This window comes from Alosa pseudoharengus, unplaced genomic scaffold, assembly GCF_046254945.1.
Source record: "Alosa pseudoharengus isolate Yale_2024_CS ecotype anadromous, Long Island Sound unplaced genomic scaffold, YU_APseudo_1.1 YU_APseudo_1.1_scf_10, whole genome shotgun sequence".
NCBI classification, from domain to species: Eukaryota; Metazoa; Chordata; class Actinopteri; order Clupeiformes; family Clupeidae; genus Alosa; species Alosa pseudoharengus.
The window spans coordinates 34,952,212-34,974,883 of NW_027468565.1; the positions used below are offsets into that span (position 1 = coordinate 34,952,212).

Genomic DNA, 22,672 nt, shown 5'->3' on the forward strand with positions numbered 1-22,672 from the left:
TTTTCGTTTTTTTTTTTTTGGGGGGGGGGGTCACGACCTGGTGACGTAATTGATATGCAAATTAGTGCGTGACGTCATCTAGCGACATTTAGCGACTTTTGGAACTGGCTTTAGCTACTTTCCATTTGAAATAGTTGGCAACACTGATGCCATGGTGATATGAACATATCGCTAGTTACGAATGTAACTGTGGTTATGTGAGTAGTGGATGACCGCCAGGGCAGTCTCTTTGTAGTGGATATATCTCTGTTGCGCCAGCCATACACTCTCAAAAATAGGGGTACGGTTGGGGTACATTTTTGTTCTTTTAGGTACAACTTTTGACCCTGTACCTTAAAGGGAACAAAATTGAGCCCCTAAAGTACTAATATGTACCGTTCCTGGATCATTAATGTACCTTTTCGCAAAGGGACCATATTTGTACCTAAGGGTACAAAAAGTACATGGCCTGTCACTCAAAAGTTGTTGGGGGAGGAGATTCGGGACGGGAGCAACCGTTATTTTCCCCCTCAACTTTGTTCATCTCACTCACCAAGAAATGGAGCAACTTTCAGTGAGGAGCTTGGTGTGAGAAAACACATGTGCAGGATGGAATAATCTTTGTGGAAGAGGAGGCAAAGCTATTCAGAGGTAAGGTGTAGTTGCAATTTATCAAAATTTGGTTTGTACATTGTAAATAGCCTACTGTTACAGTAATGGAGTCAGATTGTTGGCTTAAAGGCTAACATTAGCATTCGCTAGCAACTTAGCCTAGGTTAGCTATGAATTCAGATATTTTTAAATGGAGTTCAAACTCCTTCAATAATGCATGACTATCGTGATAAATGGTAAGGAAATGATTTGTGTGTGTGTTTTATCTACTATTTCCCATGTCAATGTTAAGTTTTTGTGGAAGCCATTAAAGCCAACTTTCACTAGCAATCATTATCCTAACTAGCTTAGCCCATAGATATATGAGCATATCCTAGCACTGTTAGCCATACATACTTGCTAACTTCCCTGAAAGGCTGGTTTAATATCAACGGTAGTGCAGGTGAAAGAAGCCTGGTAAGTGCATACATGCAGTAAGCATGATCACTCTCAACACTGTCATTTTGTTTAGGTGAAAATTAATTAGTTGAGTTGCCTATGTTCACCAGAACATCCTGGTTGTCATTGCTTATCTAGTTAGAAGCTAGAGGGAGCAACTCAGAACCATTCTATAATGTTATAAAGTTACTCAGAGCTTGATAATGGTCTAAAGTAAATCTAACGTTAATCCTTCTCACAGATACCCACCAAGGCAGAACATGGCCACTTGGAAGTAAGCTTACCTTTCCTAAAGGATCTAATGGCTACGTAAGTTACCCAACTTGGTGTTTTTTTTGTAATGGTATTTTTCTTATTGATGTTAAATACATATAGAAAAGTATTGCATAATAAATTATGCAAATTATAATAATACAGACAACTTTTAGATTTTTTTTTGTCCAATAGCAATTTATATATTGGTTAAGATTATCTTTGTGCTATTTCATTGTTGTGTCATTTTGTTTAATTATATTATTCTATTGCATGGCATTTGTCTCTCAAACACATAGTGGAGCAGGCAGCTTTTGTTCATGAAGATACGGTGAAAAGGAGTAAGGAGAAGTTTGGGAGAGTCAGCCTCTCCATGGAACTTGTAATGACTCAACGCTGATCTATGCCAGGTGAGCAGATTCATATAGTTACATACATGTATTAGACAAGGTATTTTACACAATCTGTCTGAGGCTATTTATTTGTGTGGTTGAAAAAAATCTTATTCTGAGGTTTGTGTTTGCATTTTGCTTCCAACAGATGTAAAACCCCTGCTGTCATTGGTGAGGCTACCACTGCAATTGAAAATATGTGAACGTCCTGTAGATCAAGTAAGGTTCCAGTCTAAGTCAAAGTGGATATATGCAGAGGAACAGAAGTTGAAGAGGGGGAAAACAGCAGCCTCTACTGCTGTTGACCTTTACTTAGCACACTCTCCTGAAGAATATGTTGGATTTCTGCCAGTTTTTGAAATTGAACTTTGGTGCCTTTTGAGACTCTTGCCTTTTTAGTGGCTCGCCTCATGATTGGAAGGATTGGAGTGTGTTTTCTGATTGATTGATTTATTGGTGAGGTAATGAACATTGTAACAATATATTGTACATTTTTACAGGCTTGCTAATATTTCCCAAAGGCTTGCACATTGTTTTCTGAGATACTACTCTAAAATGTCGCTATATGACTCATTACATCACACATATCGTTCACTCAATTCTATGGTGTATGCACTGTGAATGAGATCTAAGATCATAGCTACTAAGTTACTGCAAGGACTTTGTTAATTTTGCAACGTGTAATGGTTATGGCAAGCAGATACTGTATTTTCATCACTGTCACATACACGAGTATTAACATGAACTTGAAAGCATACAAGGTTTGTTGGAGTAATTACTAGCTCAAATATTGGTATTTTATAGATCGATCATATAAAGGTGTTATTAGTGCTATCGTGCAAATTAATATATTTTTTTCCTTCTGTGTATAAACACAATGTGGCTATTCAGGCAAAATATTGTAAACCAAAGTGTTTTATTATTTACACTTACATTAAGAGTCATAACATGTTTTACGTGAATATGTATATTGATATGGATATAAGATATTTTGATGTTTTGATATGAATGTGTTTTTAATATGAACCTGTTAACATTTATTGTAACTGTATTCATGTGAAGTATTGTGTGTAATATCCCCCCAGAATAAACACTTAAATGTACTTTTTGGTTGTGCATATATTTTAGTTATACCACCTTAAATTTTCACTGGGGTTGTACCCTTGAAGTACAGAATAGTACCTTTTAAGGGTACTATGTGATAATGATATATACAGGTACATTTTAGTCATTGCAGGTACACAAGTGTACCTTGATGGGTACAGATGGCTAGGGTACACAAATGTACCTGCATTCATAGGTACAGTATTGTACTTCAAAAGGGTACTGCCCCAGCGACAAGCATTTGTACCGACTTAGGTACACACTGGTACTTCCATTTCTTAGAGTGTAGACCGAGAGTTGTATACCAAAAACGTCACTCCGTGACCCGGCGTGTGACGTCACCGAGATTATATCAGCTTTTGTCACACGCCAGCCTTCCTCAGGTAACTGGTCTCTTCTCGCATACTCCGTGTGACCAGAAACCCTGGCGGTCATCCACTACTCACAGTTACATTCGTTATGTTTCGTAGTTCCTGACCGCCAGGCAGTCTCTTTGTAGTGGCTGAAGAATATCACAATGTCACGAGGAGTGACTCAGATGGAACCCAAATCTGCTGGAGACAGCACTGCTGAAGCTAGGCAGGGGGTAGATGCCACATTAACATTGTAGAAGCGGCTAAATGTACATGGGGACGACCATGTTGCGGCTGCACAAATGTCAGACAGAGGGATCCCCTTGAGGGCTGCCCAAGAAGCTGCCACGCCCCTGACCGAATGCCCTTTTACAGGTGCCGGCAGTCTACGGTTAACATGCTTGTAGGCCGACTCGATCACCTCAATGAACCAGTGCGAGAGCCTCTGTTTGGAGAGTGGCATTCCTCGTTTGGCCTCAGAAAAACAAACAAACAACTGGTCTGAGCGGCGAATCTCAGCAGTAGCGGTAACATAATATCTCAGCGCCCTAACAGGGCACAGCAGGACCTGTCGAGGGTCACTGCTGTCTGTGTAGGCCAATAGCTCAATGGACTGGTTGATAAACCCAGGTGAGAGAACCTTGGGTAAGAATGTTGGGTTAGGCCTGAGCCTCACACTTGAATCATCCAAACCCCAGTGAAGACACACAGGGCTGACAGATAGTGCATGCAGTTCACAGGCACGCTTGGCAGATGACACTGCAAGAAGAAATGATGACTTTAAGAACAACCATTTAAGAGAAGCCTGGTCGAGGGGCTCAAATGGCTTACCACAAAGAAATTCTAGAACAGTGGGAAGATCCCAGGGTGGCGGCCTATTCATTCTAGGTGGCCTCAGTCTCCTTGCTCCTTTAAGGAAGGCAGCCATCAGGCGATGCGAGCCGAGGGATGCTCCATCAATCAGGGCACGATGGCTACAGAGTGCAGCTACATACACTTTCAGTGTAGATGGAGATTTCCCAGATTCAAAAAGCGATTGAAGGAATTCTAACACTGATTCAACAGGACAGGACAGCGGGTCCCTGTGACGATCTTTACACCATTTCTGAAAGATCTTCCATCTCCCATCGTACATTGCACGGGTTGGCGGTGCTCTAGCGTTAAGGATTGTGAGTCTGACCTCAGGTGTGCATGACATTAACTGTGGGTTGGCCCCAGGGGCCACAACCATAACTAGAGGAACTCCGGTCGTGGGTGCCATATCTGCCCTCCTAGTTGTGAGAGGAGATCTGTCATTACAGGAAGCTCCCAAGGTAACCCCTGCTGGAGAGACAGCAGCAGGGGGAACCAAACTCGTGACGGCCACCGAGGGGCTACCAGGAGAACCCTGTGTCCCTCCTTCTGGATCCGCTCCAGCAGGGCGTGTATGAGAGGGATTGGTGGAAAGGCATAGAGTAGCCTGTCCGGCCAGCTGTGAGCTAATGCGTCCTGTCCCAGTGGACTGTCCTGTTCCTGCTCTGAAAACCAAAGGCGGTAATGAGTTGTATCTGCGGAGGCGAAAAGGTCCACTTGTGCCTCGCCAAACAAGCTCCATATTTGCCGCACCACGTCTGGGTGAAGTCTCCAGTGGCCGGGGTGCAAGGCACGGCGGGATAGTGCGTGCGCTACACTGTTGTTCACACCCGCCAGGTGTATTGCTCTTAGTGAAAGGAACCTGGGGTAAGCCCACGACCACAATTCCTGTGCTAGGTTCAGGAGATCTCGTGACCTGGTGCCTCCGTAGTGGTTCACATGGAACACAGTGGACAGGTTGTCGGAGCGGACTAGCACGTGTCTGCCCTTCAGCACAGGCAGAAAATGTTCCAATGCCAGTCGGACTGCTCGCAATTCTAGCAGGTTGATGTGCTCTTGTGCCATGGGCGATGACCACTTGCCCCGCACTCCCCTGTGGCGCCAGACTGCGCCCCACCCAGTTTTGGATGCATCGGTTGTTAATACTTCTCTGCGTGATGGAAGCTGTCCCATGGCTACTCCTGACGAAAGAAAATCCGTCGACTGCCATTTCTGTAGAGCTGTCAAGCAGTCTTGTGATATACGTACCGGTGTGCGTCTGTGGCGTACAGGGTCCAGCCCCAGATCCCTTAGCCACATCTGAAGAGGTCTGACATGCAGCTTCCCTAGTGCAATTACCTGTGCTGCGGCTGTCAGCAGGCCCTGAAGCTGCAGTAATGTCAGGTAAGGTACCTGTGTTCCCAATCTCAAGCGCCCGACAAAAGCAAGGATCGCTTGAACTCGGTCTTGGGGTAGGTAGGCCATCATCGTGCGGGAATCCAACCCCATCCAAATGAACTTTACCGACTGTGTCGGCGTCAAGTTGCTCTTTTCCCCGTTCACAGTGAGGCCCAATGCCTGGATGTGAGTGAGCAGTCTGCGTGTGTCCATAACTGCCTGCTCCCTGGTGGGGGCGCACACGAGCCAGTCGTCCAGGTAAGGTAGGATTTTGAGGCCCTGGATCATGAGGGGTGACAGGGCTGCCTGCATGCATCTGGTGAATATTCGGGGGGCTAGGGAGAGCCCAAATGGGAGGACCTTGAATTGGTAGATAGCCCCCTGGAATGCAAAGCGAAGAAATCTACTGTGCTCTGGTGCGACCGGGATATGAAAATACGCATCCTTTAGGTCTACTAGTGTGAACCACTCTCCTTTGCAAACGCTGCAGAGAACATCTGCAGTACGCAACATGCGAAAGGGAAGAACTTTTAAGAACATATTCAACCTCCGGAGGTCCAGGATTGGTCTCTGGCCACCATCTTTCTTTGGAACTATGAAATAAATTGAATAAAAGCCCTCTTCGTGAACATGAGGGTGAACAACTTCTATTGCGTCCCTGTCCAAGAGGGAGGAAATCTCTTTGGAGAGGACTAATGCACGCCTTGGGTCTCGAACAACAGTGACCCTGGGCTGTGAACTGAGGGGTGGCCGGCGACGGAACTGCAGCCTGTACCCTTCTGTCATTGTACACACGACCCATAGGTCTTTTGCAGACTTTTTCCAGTATGACAGCTGCTGGACTGACAAAAGCCCTGTCACCGGCCGGGGCCCGTCAGCGCTGAGCTTTTCTTGGCCTAGCATCAAAAGCGGGGCGCTGTGCAGGGCGTCTACGTTGCGCCTGAGCAGGTGGTCTCGCTCTGCGCTCCTGGGGGCCGAACGAGGTACCAGGGTGCTGCTGGTGCCTGGTTTCCCTTGGGTGGGTGGGGTGGGTAGGCCTGGGGTGGCCAAAGCGTGGGTTTGGAGGCGCTGGGGCCCGAAAACGAAAGGGCCTGTGCGTGCTCACATGCTGACGCGATTCAGATAGGGAAGCGCGGCGATCCAGTGCGTCCTTTACAGCAGGTCCAAAGACATGGCCAGGGACCTGCGGCAGTGCCCGAATTGTGGCCCTGCATGTCTCTGGCAGGGAGGTTTGTGCTAGCCAGACTTGGCGGCGGCCACGCACCAAGGTAGCTACGAGTCTTCCCATGTCCTGGGCTATGTGGCCCATTGTCTGAAGCGCAGTGTTCAGTAATTCATCTGGGGCAGCATCGGCATTAGTGCCTGGCAGTGACGCTCGCAAGGCCAGCAGAAGATGTGCCAAAGAGTTGGATAGCCATCCTACCCCATGTTGCTGTGTTGTGAGCTCTGATGAACAACTCATCTGTACGTCTGCACTCAGCACTAGGGCAGCATGGATCTGGACGCAGTGCCTCGTCTGGCGAAACCACCAGCGCTGCAATACATGGGTCCACTGCTGGCATATTTGCCAGGCCATGACCTCCCGCGCCTGTCATGGCTGATAGTGTGCGCACAGCTGGGCTCACCCGAGTCCTTTGTGCATCAGCTGCAAAGGCTGCTGAGAACTCAGCAACAAAGTCCTTACAAATGGGTACAGAAAAGTCATCATTTGTGGTTGCTTTCTTAAAGAAAGCACTGGGTTCCGCTGTCTGAGCAGGCGGTGTGTCCAGGGCCAATCTGGCTAAAGCCAGCTTCATAGTGCTCTGCAGGGAGGCTATGGGGCCACCCCCAATGTTTGCAGACGTTAGAGAGTCATCACTAAGGTCTTGGGACCGTGTGGCAGGTTCCATACCAGCTGGGGGCGCCAATTGCACAGAGAGTGCTGAATTCTCAGTGCATGCAGGGCTATGTTGAAACACAGCATTTGATGCAGCTGTAGATAGGATATCATAATCATCATCTGCTTCAGATGGGGAATGTTCAGGCATGTCAGGTGAGGTGTCAAAAGGGGCTGCGCCTTTAGTCAGTGACATTAACATAGATTTTATTTGCTCCATATCAGATGAAAGAGATTCCACCTGCTGGGCCAAGCCAGATGTGGACTTTTTCTTTTTATAAGCCACAGAGGGGGTTTCCGCAGAGTGGCGCTTAGTAGTCTTTCTATCAAGGGCAGCAGGCAGTGTTGCTTCACATTCTGCGCTCAAGCCTGCCAGCCTAGCCTGCCTCTGTGCAACCGACATAATTGCACAATTCATGCACGGGTTAATGAGAGCTTCACGGAGGTGGCCCAGCCCAAGACAGGATGGGCAGAGATCATGGCCATCATAAGGTTCCAGTGTAGTGGGACACTGGGTACACTGTACTGATTCAAACATGGTCGCAATACAAAGCGCCAAGTTGACGTTGTGCTCAAGGCTGATAAGTACAGGTAACGCTAATGCAGTGGTGAGAACCGCGCAATGAAGTCCACGTTAATCTAGGGAATATTCCTTCAGCTACAGTTAAGCTATACCGATCGCTGTTAACCGTCAATACTTACCAAAACACTGCTAATTCAAAATCTTACAGTCGACAGGATGTCTCTAACTTACCGAGCTACGCTCAAGGCAATGTTACTTATGGAATGGAGAGTTAGCTACTAGCTAGCCTACCGAGCGGGGCTCAAGGCGAGGAGGAATGCTAGTGTTTTGATGTGAGCTAGCCGGTTACCGAGCGGGGCTCAAGGCAAGGCTGCTGTGCTTGTGTTTGACTGGGACAAGCAGTTACCGAGCTGGGCTCAAGGTAAACCGATCCGTGTTAGTGTTTGACAGAGTGAGGCTAGCCTGTGACCGAGCTGGGCTCAAGGCGAGGCTGCCGTGCTTGTGGACAGTAGGCTAACGTTAGCCAGTCACCGAGCGTGGCTCAAGGTGAGGCTGCGTTGTTTTATGCCGAAAAAGTGTTCGTTTAACCGAGCAAGCTCCAGGTTAAAAACACGTAGGTCGTCAGTACAATCGTCAATCCAACTTATTATCCGAAATGTAGTCTGAACAGCCCGTGGAGGACGAAGAAAGCTCCGTAGCTCCGACGAAGTCACCGGGCTGCGTAGAACAACAATTGTCTGATAAGCTGCGAGAAGAGATAAGAGGAAGGCTGGCGTGTGGCAAAAGCTGATATAATCTCGGTGACGTCACACGCCGGGTCACGGAGTGACGTTTTTGGTATAAAACTCTCGGTCTGTGGCTGGCGCAACAGAGATATATCCACTACAAAGAGACTGCCCTGGCGGTCAGGAACTACGAAACATAACCACTGTTTCCATGAAAAACTCTGTTGTTGTTCAGAATAGGTCTCTTGGAATGTTGCAGGGTTAGAAGGTAATATATCATGTCCTAAATTTCAGCATGACATATCTTACAGTAAATTTCACCTGTTACCTAGTTTCTAATTGGTTTCTGCAGTATGTGTTTGTAAACAAAGACATCTCTAGTTTGACTGTTGCTTAATGCAAACTGGCTAAACCAGTCAATCAGGTGGTCCAAGCACCTGATGCAGATGCATTCTTCCTTCGTCTGCGGTGTGTGGATAAATACGAGTGTGTAGCTCATGGGCAAATGACTTTAGGTGTATGATGGTTTGGTGTAAATCAAACTGAAGGTCATGCTTAGTCTTACTTATTCTTGCTGTGTTTACTCATCTGGGTAGTTACTACAATAATTATCACAAAAAAGACTGACATAAAGCTAATATTATGTTTGCATGACTGATATTATCAAGATCTTTTTGATATTTGGTATTTTTTCTCTCTGTACAAGTTAGAATGACATTTGACCCACACTCTTATCTTGTCTTGCCTTATCTTGGTGATCTGTCAGAGAATGTTGTGCTTGCAAACACCCCTGTTCTCTCACACACACACACGCACATTTTACTGGGCTGTAGCTTCCGGTAGGGAGAGAACTGCACCCAAACGGCTTCTGTGCATCGAGTTTTACAGTGCTGCATTCAGGGCAGGTTGAGAATGAAAACACTTGTGCTGGCGTACGAAAGACAGAGACAGCAGGTAGGCTTATACAGCACACTCGACAGAGTGAGTGAGAGAGGAACGAGACTAGGACATACACGAGGCAAGCACCAGCTGAGTGTGTGAAAGAGTTAGAGAAAGAGAGAGAGGGAGAGACTCCTAGGACTCCTAAGACTCCTTTGCTGACCTCACTAACACATGGCCGGCCGCCCCTCTCTGACCGAGGAGGACTTCTCCTGCCCTGTGTGCTGCGACGTGTTCCGGGACCCGGTGCTGCTGGCCTGCTCGCACAGCATCTGCCGGCCGTGCGTGCTGCGCTTCTGGGGCCAGCGGCGGGAGCGCGAGTGCCCGGTGTGCCGCTGCGTCTCGGCCAACCCGGAGCCGCCGTCCAACATCGTGCTGCGGGGCATGTGCGAGGCCATCCTGGAGGAGAAGCATCAGCGGGTGGAACATGCCTTCACCTCCGCCGGCGTCTGCGGCACCCACGGCGTCCCGCTCACGCACTTCTGCGAGGACGAGAAGAGGCCCGTGTGCGTCAAGTGCCGAGTCTCCAAGAAGCACAGCGGACACAGATTTAGGCCCGTCGAGGAGGCTGCCACGGAACACAAGGTGATCTTTACTTTACAGGGGTCTTAAACATATAGGGTGTAAGATCTGTCCAGTGAGCTTTATAGTCTGAAATATTTGAAAATGATAATAAATAAACTGATTTGAGATGAGTTGCCTGTAGAGATGACTAGAATATATAATTTTGAAGGCATTCCATGGTTGCTGATTGGTTCATAATAGCTTTGATGTTTGCTGACAACTGATGGAATGGCGCATGCTGTGGTTTGTAATTGAATGCTGTAAACAACTGATGGAATGGCGCATGCTGTGGTTTGTAATTGAATGCTGTAAACAACTGATGGAATGGTGCATGCTGTGGTTTGTAATTGAATGCTGAATGGAAAAGTACAAGCGTCAGAGACATCCAGCCAGACAAGTCTTTCCAGACTAGAATCTGATTGATAGCCTATGTAAATGCTGACAGTTACGGTACATTCACATCTCAGGTACGTGTTTGTCTCCTAACACAAACATGAAGAAAAAATATCTGAAATATACTTCAGGAGTGAGGGACACAAATGCAATTACACACCAATATACATAAAAAGGTATTTCCTACAAAGTAAGTAGATTGGAGATTGGTTCCTCACATACCAGTTATGATACACTGCATTTCATACCAGTTATGATACACTGCATTTCATACCAGTTATGATACACTGCATTTCATACCAGTTATGATACACTGCATTTCATAGCAGTTATGATACACTGCATTTCATAGTCACACAGTGAAAAGAATGAAAAGAAAATAACGCGTTCATTATTATTGTTGGTATTAATGCAATTATCAGTCAACAGATATATGAAGGTCAAATTCAACTGAAACATTTTCAAGAGCTTAAATAAGAGATAGGATTCATGGAGTAAAGTGTTATGTTAATATCTTTGGTTGTTTTTTATTTTTAGAAAGAACTTAGGATTAAACTGAAGCCCCTTCAAGACAAACTTAAAAGTTTTGAAGAATTCAAGCAAAAGTTCGAACAAACGGCTGAGTATATAAAGGTAAAACATACTGAAAGTATATAATAGAAACTTCATAAAATATTAAACAATTATTATTTCCTTTGACAAGTTCATTATGTGTTCAAACATTCTGTAACACTTTACGGTAAGGATACATAAATTATCATGAATACATGTGTTATCATGATTTATGCATTTCTTTATATCTTATGAATCATCAGGAATTGACATGAGTTCACAGTTTCTCATTCATGACCTCATACATGAACAACAAATCAATGTCAATTGATGACATTGATATTGACAAAAATGTAAATTCCTGATGATTCATGAGATATTAAGGAATGAAGTAATACATAAATCATGAATTAATTCATGCATGAATTCATGACAATTCATGTACACTTACCGTAAAGTGTTACCAGCCAGCATGTTTATATTACACAGTGGATTACGGTATTGTACGCATTTAATGTTGCTTGAAGGAGGTTTTACACACAGTGACTCTAAAACAAATTTAGAACCAGGCGGAACAAACAGAACATCTCATCAAGGAGGAGTTTAAGAAGCTTCACCAGTTCCTACGAGAAGAAGAGGCCTTTCGATTGGCTGCGCTCAAGGAGGAGGATGAACAGAACAGCCAGATGATGAAGAAGAAAATAGATGAACTTGACAGTGAGATTGCGTCTCTTCTGGACAAAATCCAAGCCCTCGAGAAAGAGCTTGGGGCTGAAGACCTTTCGTTCCTGCAGGTAAACTCTGCGCTTTAAGATCCCTGACTGATCACATTGTCAACAAAAATATTTTGAATATGCTGCATGCAGGTTGATCTGTTAATCAATATTCCTCTGAATTTCTATTTTGGTAGAATTACAAAGCCATGGTTGAAAGGTAAGTTCCCCCTTTTTAACCTCTCTCTTAGTGACGTGGCTTAAGGATGCAGTGATTATGGATGGTGTAACATTCGTTGATAGTTGAACCAAACACCAAACAAAACACTACAGAGCAAGCTCACCCCTCCCCTCCCCAAATGCCCCATCCCTTCCCCTAAACAGCCGTCCCCTTTTGCGGTGATTGTTGCAACACTTCTGTTTCTGTGACTTGGGGGACAATAGCCTACATCTCTGCACTGGGCTCCATACCCTGTCAGGAAGATGTCATGTGGGTGCAACCGGACTCTTTGAGCTCTATTTGGACGATCAGTATAATACACGATAATAGACGAGTGAAGATGTGTGTAGGCTATACTCTCCTAGGTTTAGTAAAGCATGGTTTAGTGCAGCGGTTCCCAAACTTTTCCCCCCGCGTACCACCGCCTACATTCCGACTCGGCTCGCGTACCCCCACCATCCGACACATAAACACATAAAAACGTAACGAATTCTATAACCCCCCCCCCCCCCCCCCCGCGTTGACAATATTTGTCCGTTTCCCGGTTTTAGGTGTGTGCATTTGGTCAGTTAAAAAGTTACATCCACATACAATATCTTATAATAGGCCTACAACAACGCCTGACAAGGATGTATTCGTTTGGACAACATATACAACATAACTTAGGCTACCTTTAGTTTGTTAAATGTAAAGCCTAGCTTAATGTTACCTTTCTTGCCCATCTGAAATAACTCCTAGCTTTGCTCCTTCCCTCCTTTCTGTTTTTGTTGTTTTCAAAAACCTTTTATATCCGCGAAACTTTCCCCCCACGGACCATCCAACGCATTCAAAAGTAACGCATTCTATTAGCTATTCCAGGCGTCATGTTTAATAAGCTGCCCTTTTTTTGATGAACACATACGGAGTTTATAAATGATATCCTTTAATTTCATGTTTCCATATCATTATGACCTGATTCGAAATTGTGTATTTATTCATGAATTAATCACAAAAGATTTAAAATGTTAATTTTACACCTGTCCGCCATAGCCCTTTTCATCTCGCGTACCCCCTAGAAGCAGCTCGCGTACCACCGGGGGTACGCGTACCACAGTTTAGGAATCCCTGGTTTAGTGGAATACCTGTTCCATACAGTCTTGCATGCAAGCATATTCCTTCAAATGCTCCGCTTACTATCAAAATACCGATGCGCTGTTTGAAGTTGTGCTGCTTGCTGATGTCTTGCAGATGTCATTCTCATTGGTTTAAGGATGTTATGCCAAAAACACACCCATGACTAATTAAGAAATATAAGAACAACCTTTTGGTGCCAAGCGCCCGATGTTTGATAACAAAACCACCCTGAATGTGGACTGGACACACCCCTAAATGTTTTAGCTTTTTGTATTATAGCTTTTCGCCACTGACCATGCATTTTAGATCGCTAAGATAGAGTCCTTTGTGTCATTATGTGGTTACGGTTAATTAATTGTGCTGGACTCCGCTGGATGCTAACTCATATGTTTCTCTGCGGGCCGTGCATGCAAACTCATATGTTTCTGTGTGTGCATACTAACTCATATGTTTCTCAGTTTGTGTGCATACTAACTCATAGGTTTCTCAGTTTGTGTGCATACTAACTCATAGGTTTTTCAGTTTGTGTGCATACTAACTCATATGTTTTCTGTGTTTGTGTGCATACTAACTCATATGTTTCTCGGTTTGTGTGCATACTAACCCATATATTTATCTTTATGTTGGCACGCTAACTCATATGTTTCTCTGTGTGCACGCTAACTCATATTTTTCTCTAGAATACAGTACTCACCACAGGACCCTGAGCCTGTGTCAGGGGAATTATTGATCAACGTGGCAAAACACCTGGGCAATCTGATGTTTGAAGTGTCACAGAAGCTGCAAACCATGGTGCCATACAGTAAGCTCATACTCCAACTGGTCACACTTCTCCAGCCCTCTCTAAAGGCCTCCACACATAGGCACTGACATGGGTGCAGTATACTCCGCTGTCAGCGTTTAAATATTAAATTCCATTCATTGTTTCTAATACAACCCTGCACACCACCGCAGAAGCCTTTCGCCGTCGCCATGTGAGATTATGATTCAGTTCTGTTAATGTCCTCGCTGCTTAATAAAATCCATTGTTTATCAAATGCAAGTCAGTTGAAAATGTTGGCACTGGTGTACATGGACAGGTAACAGAAAGTGTCAGCACACTTACAGTGCCTATAAAAAGTTTCACTCCCCTTGGATATTTCCACTTTTACTGCTTTTATAAATGGAATTTTGATCAATTTAATTTGGCTTTTTTTTTACAATAATTTACAACAATCCCCTCTTTAATGTCAAAGAGAACAGAGATTTCTACAAAGTAATGCTAATTAATAAAAAATATATAATGCAAAATAAGCGATCGCATAAATATTCATCCGTTTCAAGTCAGCATTTAGTAGATGCAAGTAAATTGACAAAGATTCCATTTATTAAAGCAATAAAATGGGGAAATATCCAAGGGGGATGATTACTTTTCATAGGCTTTATATGTTGGCGGACATGTGTGTGGGGCCTTAACTCTCCACTCCACAATGTGTTCTGATTCTATGAATTTTCCTGCTTTATCCACCTCTTTCTCTCTATCTCTCTCTCTCTCTTTCTCTCTCTCTTTTTCTGGCAGATCCAGTGGCTCTTGACCCTAACACTGCCCATGCAGACCTCATTGTCTCTGCGGATCTGACCAGCATGACCTTCAGCGAAGAGAGACAGCTGCTTCCCTGCAACCCTGAGCGATTTAGCGGCTACACCAGCGTCCTTGGCTCCCTGGGTTTCACCTCTGGGATGCACGGCTGGGACGTGGAGGTTGGGGACAGCACCGCCTGGGCTGTGGGCGTCATCGCCGAGTCTTTGTACAGGAAAAAGAGTACAAACAAGTTTGGTTTGTGGTATGTTGGGTTTTACAACGGCAAGTACGGCAAAGGGTACTCTCCCGAGATCCTCACCCTCCTAAGAGTGAGTCAGAAGATCCAGAAGATCAGGGTGCAGCTGGACTGTGACAAGGGCAAAGTGACCTTTACTGATGCTGGACACAATACCTGCCTGTATGTTTTCAAGCACAACTTCACTGAGACAGTCTACCCGTACTTCTACAGCCACTGCAAGCTGCACCCGCTACGAATTGTGCCTGTGAGGTCTTTCGTTACAGTGGAGCAATTTAGCAGTTAGAGGAGGCCCTCTGTTCGAAGCTTGGAGCTTTGACACTGTTTGACACTAGCAGTACACCCACCCCCAAAAACTACTTTTAACCTACTTTTAACCTAATATACAGTATTTAATAAATATATTAATAGCTTGATGATCTTTTATGAGTGGGCCATCCATGAAAAGGTCATGGCTCCCCATGGTCTCCAACACAATATCAAGAATCTGATTGTGTACATACAGTATCCACAGCTTCTGTAAATTATGTGTACAAGGATACAAGGATACAAGGAAGTTTATTGTCACATGCATATAGTTACTGGAAGTAAGAAATGCAGTGAAATTATGTCTGGTGTCAGCCTATTTGTGCATTTATGGGGGGGGGGGTTAAGTGCAGTAGAAGAGGGGTTTAGTAGATTAAGTGGCAAGGGCTGCATAAGAAAGGTGGGGGAGGATTGGGATTGGGGGGGGCACCAACAAGGAGCACCCAATAGCAACAGGGGCAAGGAAAAACTCCCTTACCAAGGAAGAAACCTTGGGCAGATCCACGGCTCAAGGGGCTAACCCAACTGCCAGGGGTCTTGGTGTGTGTGTTGGGGGGATGACAAGGGAGATGGGATAGTGTGCTGTGTATGTGGGGAGAGGGCAGTGTGCAATATGTGTGTTGGAGAAGCTTCCTCATGAGACAATGTGCTGTGTATGTAGGGGAGAGGGGGGGCAGTGTACTGCAAGTATGGTGAAGGGACTTACTATTGCAAGCAGATTACTGTATGATGTATGTGAGTGATGACAGAAGATGTGTGTGTGGGCGGGAGGGGAGTGGAGCAGTGACTGTGTGTGTGTGTGTGTGTAGTGTGTGTGTGGGTAGGTGGGGGCAGTGTGCTGTAAGTATGTAGAGGATGTGTGTTGGAGAAGATCCTGAAGACAATGTGCTGTGTATGTAGGGAGGGGGGGTATAGGAGGCTTACTGTAGCAAGCAGTGTGCTGTATGTATGTGAGTAGATTATGTATTATGTTAAGTAGATAGATCTGCATATTCTACACTGCAAATAAAGACTCAATAACATTCCTCACTTGTCTCTTTCCTTTAGATAGATAGATAGATAGATAGATAGATACTTTATTGATCCCCAGGGGAAATTCAAGGTCTCAGTAGCATACAGACAACACACACTCATTCACTAACAGCAGAAGTAATTAAAAGTATATAATATAAAAACACAACTAAGCAATAAGGACAGTAGAAGATAAAGAATATACTAAATATACTAAAATACAAATTATACTAACTAACACTTAATCTAAATCAATTCTAAAAACAGTATCCACATAGTGGTGATTAATCAATAAAGAGGCACTTGCAATGACTGAGGCAGGGACTGAGCCTGTGATTCTCTGTGCATAGTAAGGTAAGGTAAGGTGCTCTGTGTGAGTGAGTGCAATGGTGATAGTAGTCATGGTGATAGTGCAAATGAGTAAGTCCAACAGTGCAACAGTGCAAGAATAAAGTCTATATATCTATATACTGTATCTATATATATAACTATTTTAAGAAAAGGTATAAGTGTGGCCACAGTTCGGCTGTGGCATGGAGGGAGGGGTTATGCATATGTGCTAATGTGCTAATATAACACGCAAACAGTGAGGCAGAAAGACAGTGGTAAAAAGTGGCTAGTGGACAGACAGTATCAAAACATGGAGGGGGTGAAGAGGCAGACAGACTATGCAGAGAAGTCTATCTCTCCTCTTCCCTTAAGTGAAGCATTGAACAGTTCAATGGCCCTGGGGACAAATTACATCCTCAGTCTGTCTGTTCAAGGCAGTGAGCGAAGTCTCCAGCTGATCAGGCTCTTCTGCTTAACAATAGTGCTGTGGAGTGGGTGACACTCATTGTCCAAGATGTTGATGAGTTTGTTCAGGGTCCTTTTGTCAGATATTGAAGTGATGCACTCCAGTTCAGCTCCCACTACAGAGCCAGCTTTTCTTACCAGCCTGTCAATTCGCCCCGCATCCTTCTTCTTTGTGCTTCCTCCCCAGCATACCACTGCATAGAAGAGGACGCTGGCAACAACAGACTGGTAGAACATCCTGAGGAGCTTGCTGCACACATTAAAGGACCGTAGCCTCCTCAGGAAGTACAGCCTGCTCTGCCCTTTCTTGTAGAGTGCATCAGTGTTGGCTGACCAGTCCAGTTTATTGTCCAGGTGGAGACCCAGATACTTGTATGTGCTTACCACCTCCACATTGACCCCATCAATGGGGACTGGTAGCAGAGTGGGCTTAGACCTGCGGAAATCCACCACCATCTCCTTGGTCTTTGAAGTGTTGAGTTGAAGATGATTGAGTTTGCACCATTGCACAAAGTCCTCCACCAGGCTCCTGTACTCCTCCTCCTGCCCGTTCCTGATACACCCCACAATTGCAGTATCGTCAGAAAACTTCTGCATGTGGCATGACTCGGTGTTGTAGCAGAAGTCAGATGTGTACAGGGTGAACAGGACTGGAGAGAGCACAGTTCCCTGTGGCGCTCCGGTGCTGCTGATCACAGTGTTAGAGAGACAGTTCTTCAGTCTGACGAACTGTGGTCGCTCGGTCAGGTAATCTGTAATCCAGGTTACCAGGTGAGCGTCCACACCCATCTGCAAAAGCTTGTCTCCCAGTCTAAGGGGTTGGATGGTGTTGAGAAATCAAAGAACATGATTCTCACAGCACTTTTCCCCTTGTCTAGGTGAGAATGTGTCCTGTGTAGAAGATAAGTGATGGCATCGTCCACGCCCACTTTCTCCTGGTATGCAAACTGTAACGGGTCTAGTGCATGGCTAACCTGACAATAGTGCATGGCGTACCTGGGGTCTGAACATACCTAAGACCAGTCGCTCCATTGTTTTCATCACATGTGATGTGAGAGCGACAGGTCTGTAGTCATTAAGCTCACTAGGGTGTGGCTTCTTAGGGACAGGGGTGAGACATAATGTCTTCCACAGTCGGTGTGTTCCTTTAAAGTTGCTTCATTAGCATGAAAGTCGGGACAGGGATGGATTACTGCACGGGCCTACCGGGCCCAGGCTCAGGGACCCAAGGGGTCAGGGGGCCCTGAAGCCCAAGTCTTTGCATGAAATCATTGCCTCAATATCAACAAATCAGGATTTAGGCTATGAATCTGATTGAATTTAGTATTGACCATCCCCAAAATGCACCAGAATACAGGAAATCACATCAAACTAATTAAAAATGTTCACATATACAACAATTAGTGGGGGGGGGCCTTAATACATCTGGGCCCAGGGGCCCAAAAGTTCATAATCCGTCCATGAGTCGGGACATAGTAGGCTATTACATAGTGAACTCATTAGAATCAAAAATCCCTTTGTTCTCTTACTCTGCTATTGGTTTTATCAAGAATATTTGGCAGTATTTTTAAACTACAAAAATACACACCTTTAAAGTATTTTGGTAGAAAATGCAAAGCCATCCTCCTTCTAACCTCTGTGCATGAGACCTTCTCAGCAGCAAGCACATGCTCCATACAGAATATACGGCCCCCACTGACGTGCAAATGAGCGATAGAAAACCGCAAATGAAAGCTTGATATTTAATGTTGCAAAACACAATGCTGATATGGGTGTAAGCTTGAAATCCCATCAGTCATTGATGATGATTTATTGATCGTTTCGGTTAGATTAAATTAAATTGTTTAGGCTATATCAAACCCATCGAACCACATCAAAGGGATCAGAGTATCCATCACAATATCACATGATCCAAGTCAGACGACAAGTGGTAGCATGTTCAGTGATGTTCATCCCTTCTCACAATAGATAAGAGACCTGCATTCCATGCAAAATAATGTTGCAATGCAGGTGTAATGTTAACGATGAACTTGAGGCTGCTGAAGTTGGTATGGGCAGAAAATAGTTGTTTTAATACAATTTTACCCATGCCGCAAGTCAAGTCATTACAAGTCAAAGGGGCAAAGTCAGAGTCGAGTCTCGAGTTAATAGCATGGAAGTCCAAGTTGAGTTACAAGTCATTTCTATTGTTATTTTATTTTTATAATAGTCTTGGATACAAATGTCTGCTAAATGAGTATGTAAAGGAATATCTCACTGTTTTTGTGCTGTCACACTCTTACTGCTTTGTCTTGTTTGTCAACAAATGCAGAACCTCTCCTTGCATGAGTGGCAGCAATGGCAGGTTTGTTCATCAAATCTCAGAGCACTCCCTCCCTTTGTGTTAGGTTGATGAGAAATGTCACAACTTTAAACAACTATAACATTGGATGCTTCCAAAATAAATCAACCTTTCCTTTATTGTCCACTAGATGGCAGCATGATCATGACAGCTCTTGGAGCCATGTTGCTTCACATGTTCTCACCAGACAGGCCCACAGAGGTACATGGAATGCAATAACAAAATTGTAAGCTTGATTCCGAATGTTAGCTCTATTCCACAGGGAACTGAAAACTGTTCTACAGTTGGTGAAGGTGAAGAACTTTAAGTTTACGTTTCACCCTTTCGGACTGTTTGGGTCAAACCGACCCGGGACAGTATTTTGCTGTTCAAAATCAATTGAAGAATAAAACAATGTGTAAGTTATTCAATATATATTGCCTTCTCCTCAATTCCCAACAAATTCAGATATGATTAGCGTTAATTAATCTCTGCTAGATCACTTTTAACAATGCAATCCTTTGCATGTCTATTTTTTTAAGTAAAGTGAATGTATTACTACAGTATAGGTTACTGGCCAATATAGGGTACTACATTTCACTAGATATTTAAACCAGTGTACCCTCACTGGCTTGCCAAGTTCACTCAGGGACTTGCTGGGGTTCCTCTACCAGCTCCAAGAGCTTGGATGAAGATTATTTCTAGGTTTTGGTTGTTTTGGTGTTTCTTCTCAACTATTTTTTGGAAAACCTATTGAGTAAGGTATGTTGTCATTATAATGACACTAGAAGACATATATTATATACATTTATTTGTCATCAACTTCAAGGACTCACCAACAGGATATGAAAGTCACAGGCTGGAGAGAGTTCTGGGGGTTCTTGTGTAAGCAACACATGCAGTCTGTAAAAAATGTGTAGGGATCATTTGTCATGTAAATTGATTTGTGGGAAAGAGCTTACATATTGTATTACTGTAAACTGGCATGATGCCTTTCAACGTCCAAGATTGGTAAAATATGCGTTCTACTGTATAGGGGCCATATAGCACACTGTTTTATGCATTCCATATAAAAATGAACACATGAATTTTACAAACTTTGTCCAAATTAGCACTCACCAATAATGTTTTATTAATGTCTGGAGAAAGTGGAGTAAATTGGAGCTATATGATCCTTTCATCCTCAGTTTTACTATTTTGGAATTACATGAGTGGTGGCTGCCATCATTTTTTTTGTTAGAAATCCTGAATATCTTTATATCAGCTATTCAGATGCAACTTTTCAAATGTTCAACAAGAGGTACACCATGTCATATGTTCTAGGCTCAATAGTTTTTCTGGGCAATTTGCCATGAATGTTCTTTATTTATTGGTTATGGCAAAATATTGTTTACTTCACTGTTTAAAGGCCACAAATAGAAATGTGCTCACCTGTCAGATTTGTGACATGAAATTCAAGCTAAAATATTGTCACACACTTTTCATAGGTACATGCTTTAGTTTGAGATGTCATTACATTTTCTTGTGAATTTTATGTTAGATCTCAAAGAGAACAGGACACTTTTCCAGTGTTTCTGTCTGTGATTGATTAACCTTGAACCATTGCATCATGGCAAGAATCCAAGCTTTTTGTAGTTACATTGAATTTAGTCAGCACCCTGACAGATCTTATCCAATACTACCTGCAGTACAATTTAACATCCAACAGGGTGAAGGAGTTTGAACATGTTCTTCAACTTCTGTGCCATTTGTGTGGAATTGATTGTTTCTGACAAATCTCTATCTGCTTATTCTTAATCTTAATCTGATGCAAGTCTGTATAGACCCTTTCAACAATAAAAACAAAAACAATGCTTGAACGTTCTATTTGGTTCCCAATCTACTTCCTCTGCATTAAGATAACATATGGAATGGAATGTTAAAAAGGAAGTCTTGTGGGGCCAACTATGATGCTGATAATGGAACTCTCTTGAAAGGATCTATAGATGAAACAAAGCATAGTTACCTAAATTTGTGAGATGTGATAAACCTACAGGCAGTCCTGAACCCATAACCTTTGTTGTGGTTTTCAGACACAAATAATCACTGCTTTGCATGCACATACCAAACGTATGCACGTAATTGCTATCCGCCCCACTGCTCCAATTCCAGAAGTTCCGCTAGAGACACCCATTGTCGTTGTTTCCAGATAGTCTACAAGGACCAATGTTGGGAGTAATGCATTAAAAAAGTAATGTAATTACAGTAATGCATTGCTTTTTGCTGTAATGCAGTAATGTAAGGCATTACCAATACAATTCCAGTAATATTTTACTCGGTACAATTCTCAGTAACTGAAGTTACTTTGCTTTTTAATCCAAAAAAATGCTCAATTGGCACCAGAGAAGATTATCCAAGAATTAAAAAAAGTCATCTATGCTGGTCCTGGAATTTGATTGCCTTGTTTAGATGACTGTAGAAAGGGAATTTGAGTTATCTCTGCCATTCATGCAACAGATCTAACATGGTTAGTCTATACTTATACCAGCAATGATGAGAACCATTTAAAGTCAACATACAATTTCACTATGGCTATATTTTACTATATTAAGTTGTGAGTGACCTTTGGGGCCTACATTGTCCCATGAGCCATAACTGCAACCATTATATTGTTCTTTTGTTAGCCTTAAGCCTAGCTAAGTCATTATGCCATACCACGTCACCTTCTGCTGTGTAATGAGCTGCATTGAACACATGAAGATCTATTGAGAACACCAAATCCATATTTCCTGTTATTTTGATGAAAGTAATGTAAACGTAGTGTAATGCCTTACAATTCAAAGACAGTAATATTGTAATGTAACAAATTACTTTGAGATGACAGTAACAAGTAATAAATAATGCATTACACTTTTGAAATATCTTGCCCAACACTGACAAGGACAAAACAGACATATTTTCCTGAGAAGGAAGCACATTTCTGTAGAAGGGTTAATTTTGTTTGTTGACTCCTCTTATCTTTTGTATAGATGGTCCTGCTACAGGCTGCCTACTGTCTGAGGTGTCCCAGTCAATAAGTAACTTGTCAACATACTTTAACAACACAAAAAAGGTCAGTATGAGAAATGGTTTGCACAGAGTATTGTCCCAGCTTTCTGTTGTATTGTATCATCTCCAACAGAGTTCGGAATGATACAATCTTTCTATACTTTTATCCATACATTTTGCTGCGTAACTACAGTATGGTCCACTCATGAGGTGCAGTGAGACATGCTTCTTCACCTTTGCACAGGAGTCCCTCAGCAACCCAGAGGGAATATGAGCATTGTCAACTCTGTGATGAGTTTGCCTAACGCTCATATTCCCTCTGGGTTGCTGAGGGAGTCCTGTGCCTGGGGGATTAAGCCTTTCTGATACATTTGAATAGGCTCATGGAACATATTCAACATCACCAGCAGACAGCATGT

The 22,672-nt window shown here is 43.6% G+C and overlaps 1 protein-coding gene and 1 long non-coding RNA gene across 2 annotated transcripts; both read left to right on the forward strand.

The window, feature by feature from the left end:
• The first annotated feature begins 265 nt into the window (after window positions 1-265).
• LOC143141038 (uncharacterized) lies at window positions 266-1,649 on the forward strand. Its single transcript, XR_012990727.1, has 3 exons — window positions 266-630; window positions 1,271-1,338; window positions 1,581-1,649. It is a non-coding gene; the product is annotated as an uncharacterized LOC143141038 (long non-coding RNA).
• A 7,016-nt stretch (window positions 1,650-8,665) lies between these two features.
• LOC143106547 (E3 ubiquitin-protein ligase TRIM35-like) lies at window positions 8,666-16,125 on the forward strand. The gene is made up of 6 exons (XM_076270859.1): window positions 8,666-10,007; window positions 10,917-11,012; window positions 11,495-11,725; window positions 11,842-11,864; window positions 13,658-13,779; window positions 14,536-16,125. Exons 1-6 carry the CDS (start codon window positions 9,597-9,599, stop codon window positions 15,078-15,080), a joined length of 1,428 nt encoding a protein of 475 aa, XP_076126974.1. The 5' UTR covers window positions 8,666-9,596; the 3' UTR covers window positions 15,081-16,125.
• Window positions 16,126-22,672: the final 6,547 nt, after the last annotated feature.

What these genes read in the sequence shown, in the direction of transcription:
- LOC143106547 (XM_076270859.1), top strand. Translation starts at nt 9,597, where the DNA reads ATGGCCGGCCGCCCCTCTCTGACCGAGGAGGACTTCTCCTGCCCTGTG. An exon ending in AGGCTGCCACGGAACACAAG is followed by an intron (nt 10,008 to 10,916) that starts GTGATCTTTACT and finishes TTTTATTTTTAG; the next exon opens with AAAGAACTTAGGATTAAACT. An exon ending in AAACGGCTGAGTATATAAAG is followed by an intron (nt 11,013 to 11,494) that starts GTAAAACATACT and finishes AAACAAATTTAG; the next exon opens with AACCAGGCGGAACAAACAGA.